The 7,518-nt window shown below is 35.9% G+C and overlaps 1 protein-coding gene across 1 annotated transcript; it reads right to left on the reverse strand.

Moving 5' to 3' along the window:
- Window positions 1–312: 312 nt before the first annotated feature.
- LOC111793706 (cystathionine gamma-synthase 1, chloroplastic-like) lies at window positions 313–4,428 on the reverse strand. Its single transcript, XM_023675711.1, has 11 exons — window positions 3,840–4,428; window positions 3,595–3,698; window positions 3,325–3,398; window positions 3,071–3,239; window positions 2,227–2,286; window positions 1,928–2,131; window positions 1,734–1,820; window positions 1,446–1,553; window positions 1,046–1,141; window positions 846–964; window positions 313–753 (listed from the first exon to the last, which is right to left on the reverse strand). The coding sequence occupies exons 1-11, from the start codon at window positions 4,312–4,314 to the stop codon at window positions 630–632; spliced, it is 1,620 nt and encodes a 539-aa protein (XP_023531479.1). The 5' UTR covers window positions 4,315–4,428; the 3' UTR covers window positions 313–629.
- Window positions 4,429–7,518: the final 3,090 nt, after the last annotated feature.

Genomic DNA, 7,518 nt, shown 5'->3' on the forward strand with positions numbered 1-7,518 from the left:
TTGAGTGATGGTAAGATGACTCTCAAAATGAACTCCACTCCTACCAAACTTCAAAACTGGGCATAATATGGTAAACCTACACCAATTCAGACCCCTATATTAGGCTTTGGAGCTGATTTTTACTCTCTGACTTCCTCAATAATACCTCAACCAACATCTTCTTCTCTCTTTTCCTTTTCTTTCTTTCTTTCTTTCTATTCACCAATTCAGAAATAAAATCACAAATACATAATTATGATAAAGTATTGATTTCAAAACATACAATTAGGCTTAATTTCTCCCAAGTACTCGGTATTTACTAAAACTGGCAAATTTGAAATTCTTAAAACTAAATTATTAAAATTTATATCATAGAACGAAATTTCAGAACCTGATATTGTTAACTTTAGGCAATAGAAAGCAATGGCCTACCATGATTTTGAATAATTGGTTATAAGAAGAACACCAACCACCACAAATGCCTGGGGGGTCACTTTTTCGCCCTTGGCACCATTTCCATCAAATCAACGTCGCCGTCGCCGACAATACCAGCAGAGTTGGCAAATCCCAATTGACAAAGCAAAAAAGATGATATCTAAATAGAAAGAGAGGTGTAGGTTCATTGGTTTTGGCAGGCTTAGGCTTAGGCTTTAAATGGCCTCAAGACCCTGCAGAATATCGGCCTTCAAATCCTCAAACTCTTCAATTCCAATGCTGAACCGCACCAAATTGTCCTTTATCCCATACTTGAGCCTCTCTGTTTGGTTAAGATCCCTATTTCATTTCCATCACCAAAAACTTAATTACTTCCGCCACCCACATACTAAATAAATGTGTTTAACCAAAGTTCAGAATTGGATATTTACCAATATGACATTATTGCTGGCTGGTCTATGATACTCTCGCACCCACCAAATGATGGAGCAATATATGGAATTTTTAACGAATCAATGAATTTTATGGTGGTCGTTAAATCCCCATCAACCTGCACACCAGAATGAACAAATTCATGAACTAAACCTAAGCCTAAACCTAGCAAAGTAAAAGGGTTTTGTCATTTTCTAACCTCGAAACTAACTACGCCCCCGAAACCACTCATCTGTCTTTTGGCAAGATTATGCTCAGGATGACTTGGTAGCCCAGGGTAGTAAACACATTTGATCTGCATAATGTCACATTGTATAAGGTAAAAGAATTCACAACCACATGATTAAATCCAGTTAATGAATAAGCTTGATTAATGAGATTAACTCAGTTTGAATATGCTACATCTGCTAATTTCTCAACACGTGTATGAGTCGTATACTCTACCATCAGATGCCTCAAAAGCATCAATAATTAAACTACTATTGTTCCCTTGCACCGCGTTGGTTAACATTAGGTAGTAAATTAAACGTACGAAACAATATGCAGTTGTGTTTTTCCTTGTAATAAAGCACTGCAGCTTGATAAATTAAATTGCATACCTTAGGATGAGCCTCTAAAAGCTTTGCCATCCTCAAAGCTGAGGAATTCTGCTGCTGAACACGAAGATGCAATGTCTTCATGCCTCGTATAAGTAAGTATGCAGCATTCTGTAAGATGAAGATATCAGAATTAATTAGACAGTAAGGCTTGACAAGAAAAGAAAAAAAAAAAAAAAGGATCGAAACGAGCGCAGAAAACCAATGGAGAATTCAATCATGCATGAACATCACTCCATAATCAAAAACAAAAAGGATGCAGGAATTAAATAGGATAAGAGAAGGACTCACTGGATTTAAAGTGCCACCTATTACATGATGAAGGTTTCGAATCTCAGAAACCAGTTTCAGAGAACCGCTTACACAACCAGCAATGACCTAAAAGACAATGCTTGGTAAATTCCTTCTCAAGGGAAATTGCTCATAAAGCTCTTAATTAATTAATAATTTAAATCCAGATTACTCAAATAAAAAGAATCACTTACATCATTATGACCCGCAAGATACTTCGTAGCAGAGTGAATAACCAAGTCGGCCCCGAGTGAAAGCGCTTTCTGGTTCAATGCTGTTGCAAAGGTACCATCTATACAAACCAATGCTCCATGTTGATGACAAAGCTCTGAAACGAGTTTAATGTCAACACATCTCAGAAATGGATTGGTTGGGGATTCAGTGAAGAAAATAGAAACCTACATGGAAGGAAAATACAGGTTAACATCAATTTCCATTAATACCAAACATAAAACCCATAAAAACGATTAAAAAAGGGTTGATAAATGGTCACTTTATTTTCTTTCAGAGCTACTTCAAGGCTGTTCATATCCGCAGGATCAATGGTCGTAGCCTGCCATTCCAAGTTATAGTTACAGTTACAACATAAAAAAAGAAAAATGGATCTAAGAATAGAGCTTTCCAACCAACCAGTTCCACTACAAATCAAGCAACACCAACTTATAAACAAATCCATCCAATTTTCTTTTTTAGAGATAAGAAATCCCATATAGTTGGAAAAATATCGACAATAATAAAAATTCAGATCTTATATAATCACTACAAATAAACAAGAGAATGATTGTTAACAGAATCTATTACATTTTTAAGGAAACTTTATAATTCTAGTAATTTGTTTGCTCTATGTTCTTTAATTAGGATTTTCTCATATTCTTGTTCTTCATGAATTCTATTCCGATGCAAAAACAAAAATATTTAATAAGGATGAAAGGAAAAGTATGAACTAAGGCTGCGGCACGGCACCTGATAGACTTGCCCCCAATCAACTAAAGCTGCTTAATTATTTTACTCAGTTCTAGAAACCTAAAGGTAACTTGTTCGCACCCTGTACACACAATTTTATCAGGGGAGGGCAGTTTACTTACTTTTCCGCCAATGTCCAAGCAGAAAACAAGTTCAAATATTACTCAGAATAAAAACAAAATTATTCTGTCACAGTTAAATTAATGCATACATAAGGAAAAGACTATTTCCATGCAAGACAGATCGAGTTGGTGTCCAATCATTGAATGAGACAGAAAAATGTTAAATAACACTAATCTTAGCGTAATGATTAACTAAACCACCGAAAGAAGATGAATAAGATAAACAGAATGAAGCTAAAGGTACAATAATACCGTGATTCCCATTTTGGGAAGAATGGTTTCAATAAAAATCCTTGTCTTCCTATAGCAATCTGTGGTCGTCACGATATGCCCTCCAGCAGGAACCAACGCTAGAAACATCATTGTGCTGGCACACATGCCTGAGGCCACAATCAGGGTAGATTCAGCCCCTTCTAAAGCACTGATTCAAAACCAAAAACAACTTACAACACTCAATTCTATTCGGTAAGGATTACAAAAGAAACAAACTAGTTCATAAACAAAACCTTATCTTCTCCTCCGCAACAATTGTCGTCGGATTTCCATAGCGCCCATACTCGAAACTTACAGCGCGCTTCTCCTGCCAGGATCCAATGTTTAAAAGAGTAAGAACGAATCCAGACATCTTTATACATCGTTTTTTATTTTTTTTTTCCTTCAATTTTGATGCATGTATAACGAGCAAAACAATGCTAGACTAGTAGGGAGAAAATGATAATAAAAGCTACAGAGTTGAAGTCAACCGTTTTGAATCATCATGGAATGCTAATAAGTACCTTGAAATCAATGAGATCAGCAGTTTTCTTGAAGAAATAAGCGGAAGTATTAACCACCGGCGTCGTAATAGCGTCGTCAACTCTACCACGACCAAATCGTTCGCCTGAAATCCGCACCGAAACATTCAATTACATGTAAATAATAAAAATATTCCTAAAAACAACAAAAAGGAAAAGAAAGAAAAAGTTTATTGTAAGAATCTCAAAGAATCAAAGACAAAGTCAAATTTCTAACTAAACCTTACCAGCGTGGATAGCAACACTCCCATCGGAATTGAAGACAGAGGTTCTGGAATCACCTAAATCCTCCTCCACCTTCAAACTCTCATTCCCAACGCAACCTTCCAGTGCCACCGCATCAGACGCGGCAGGCACTGAGGCAGCGGCAGCGGCGTCGACGGAAGTAGCCGCCGCCGCCGCCGCCGCCGAGGGAGAAGGAGGGGAGTTGTTCGACCACGAAGCCGCAACAACCTGTGCAACGCCAATATTGCTGCAGTTCCTTCGCGCCTTGTTACTGAGTTGCCTGAGGAAATTCGGCGGGAACTTAAAAATCCGGGAAGAAGATAAGGCGTGAGACGCCAACGTCCCTTTCACCGATTTGGGTTGGGCAAATCGGGCATAGCTGTGCGTCCGAAGACAAGCTGCAACGCCGGAATTAGGATCGCAGCGGCCCTCGAAGGAGGCCGAACCAATGAGTGCAGCGCGAGAAGAAACAGCCATGGAGGAAGAGAAAGAAAGAGCAAATGGATCGGGAAAGTAGTGGGTCGGAGAGCTGCGAATCGCAGGGGAAGGAGGAAGCTGAAAATGATCTGTGTGGACTGTTGCTTTAGAAATTCAGGCAAGTTTTATACGGCGGGTTGCAGTTGTCGTTTTGTGGGATTTTATTAAATTAATTTAATTTGTTGTGGTTTATTTTTTAACCAGAGTTGGGTGGAGGGAGCTAACCAGGGTTACTTTTTTTAAGAGTTGGATATTTGTTGCAGTTGCTAGTTCCAGTTCCACAATAGCCAGACGTTTAGGCGGCACAGTTCAAGCCACGCTGGCACCTTCACCTATGACGTGGCTTTTTCATTTATTTAACTCCCTTTCTCTCTCCATTTCGTTTTCTTCCCACTTCAATTTTTGTATGTTTCCTTTTTAGGTTAGTGAGTCCTTGTTGTAATAATATCTTCAAACTATAATTACCAAATTTTAACTTTTAAAACAAAAACACTTCAAAGTTATAAAACTATTAATACGACCCACTTTCTAATGTTACGAATGATTTGATCCAGATTGTTCACGTGAAGACATGTAAGTGGGGGTATCATATATAATGAGTTTGTATAAGATTGGACCAAGAAATATTTAATCTTTTCATAAATCTGTTAACTGAGATGATTAATATTTCGCGTGATGATCATATGTGACTCAATCTTATGAACTCTAATCTCTGAAGACTTGTCCTTTAATTTGTCTAGGTGAAAATGACTCTTATAGCCGTTTCAATATACTTACCATTTTGGGAACTTGACCCGATAGGAAGTTGAGAACATAATAACATGAGATAGAATTCACTATTTTCCATACGAAGAAAGTAGATGGGTTGTTCTCTTAAGTATTGATTTGGGTACGTGGTTTATGATTGGCCACACCCTCTCATTGGCCTGAGAGAGACTTGGTTTATGATTGAATGATAAACAAATTGTACTTAAGGTGAAAGATGTAATTACAGGAGTAAAATAGACTTTTGACCAAATTGTAATTATGAACAACTCGTGAATGGTTGACTTGCGGCTTGCGACTTGCGCTTGTAGTAATTATATCTATAGATATAACTTGTCATACCATCTATAAGAGTGAAACCCCCTAGGTCTATAGTGAAGTGAAATATAGTTAATGAATGAAAGTTGATTAACTAAGAGTTAAATTAATTAATTTTGTATCATTGAAACTTATAATCCGTAGGTTCTCGTACTAAAATTAGAATGTTTAATTTAATTAAAATAAAACTTTAAATGGTTCAAATTAATATTCAATATATTACATATATTAAATAAATATAAAAAAAAAATATTTAATTGGGAGGGTTTAAATTAATATTTAATATATTAAAAAAACTTATTTAATACATTGACACATCAAATAAAAATATATTTAAATGGAATTCAAATTAATTAAATATATATTGAAATATTTTATAATATTTAAATATGATTTGAATAAGATAATATATCTTAATATATTATTTATTTTAGAAAATTTCTCGTATAAAGTTGGGTTTAGTAACACCACATTAATTTTTTCAGAGGCTCCCACAAACTTTCATGTCTAAGATCTTGGTCCTATTAATTTTTTGGTCTTGGTCTGTTAAAATCCTACTCACCCCTAGGGTTGCTATATCGAACCAATAAGTCTTCGGCTCTGAGTTCTTGACTTGTTCTAATTGACCATAGTTATAAAGGTCTAGGTTCTTAATCGTGGGAACTAGAATCTTTATCCTAGTTCTGGTTCTTGTATTAACTCTTAGTTTCAAGCGAGATAGTCTAGAAATCCATGTTTAAGGTTTCATACATTCCAAATAACATAGGCTAAACTTGCATCTAAGACTTTATGTGTTCCTTATGATATTGTCTGAAACCTACACCTAAGGCTTCTTACTTTCTAAGCGATGTAGTCTGAAACTTGCGTTCAAGGCTTCTTATGCTCCAAGTGAAACAGTTTGAAAACCTAAGCCTAAGGCTTCATATGTTCCAAGGAGCATAGTCTAAATACCTATGCCTATGACTTTATATGTTCCAAGTGGCATAATCTGCAACCTACATCTAAAGCTGCATGCATTTCAAGTGATGTAGTCTGAGTCATGAGTATGCTATATCGTGGGAGGTCTAGGGGTTCTTGGATTCTTAGTCTAAGAACTTTGGTTCTTGTTTCAAAAATGTATCGAGTAGTGTTCAAGTCTTAGGGCTTATGTCGGACCTTCTTGTTATTGTCTTTAAAGTGTTGAGTGAGTTGTTAAGTTCTTATTTCAAAGGTTAATTTTGAAGGGACAACCATGGTATAAGTCTTATCATAAATTCTGAAGCCTTAATCCAATATCATAAATCGGGAACATTTCATAAATATATATTATATAAAAGTCATTCATAACATAAAGATGAATGACTTTTTTATTTCCCTTAAGAATAGGCTTATGCCTAAACAAGTATTTAAAAACTTCTAAAACTATTCATAAATCATGAGTAAGTCTCATCTAAGGTGTTATAACTTATGAACTTCATTTGGGTCTTAAAACATCTTAAGTCCTGGTCACGGGTATTTTCATCATCATTTTTCATAATTTTAGTATGCACCTGAATTTAAAATCTAGGATTCAGCTAGTTGTCCACGCTAAGGATTAAAGTGTCTTCAGTATCTTCTGTTGTATATATAGAATCATCATCATCTTCAGATTTATGATTTTGCTTCTTCTTCAATTTTGTACAATCTGTCCGTAAGTGTTCTTTTTCTCCACAGCTCCAACGCGTTACGTTGGGTTTGTTTGGAGATTTTCCTCGGTTCTTTGATTTTGATCGCCCAGGTTTGTTTGAACTTTTTGATTTACTTCTTCCCCTTCAATCAACATTGAGAGAATTGCTTGATGAATCTTCAATTTCTCATTTGCGAATACTTTCGCTAAGAACTACATCTCGAATTTTATCAAACTTCAGTTTATCATATCCTCGGGAACTGCTGATTACAGCAACAACAGTATCTCATGACTCATGTAAAGATGACATCAAAATCAACGCTTTAATTTCATCATCGAAATTAATTTCCACCGAACTCAATTGACTTACGATCATATTAAATTCATTCATATGATCAGCAACAGATCCACCTTCAAACATCTATAATCTCCTACACCTTGTTCATAGCCGACGGTTTTTCGTACATATTCGACAG

The sequence above is a fragment of the Cucurbita pepo genome, chromosome LG04, assembly GCF_002806865.2.
Source record: "Cucurbita pepo subsp. pepo cultivar mu-cu-16 chromosome LG04, ASM280686v2, whole genome shotgun sequence".
Classification (NCBI taxonomy): domain Eukaryota; kingdom Viridiplantae; phylum Streptophyta; class Magnoliopsida; order Cucurbitales; family Cucurbitaceae; genus Cucurbita; species Cucurbita pepo.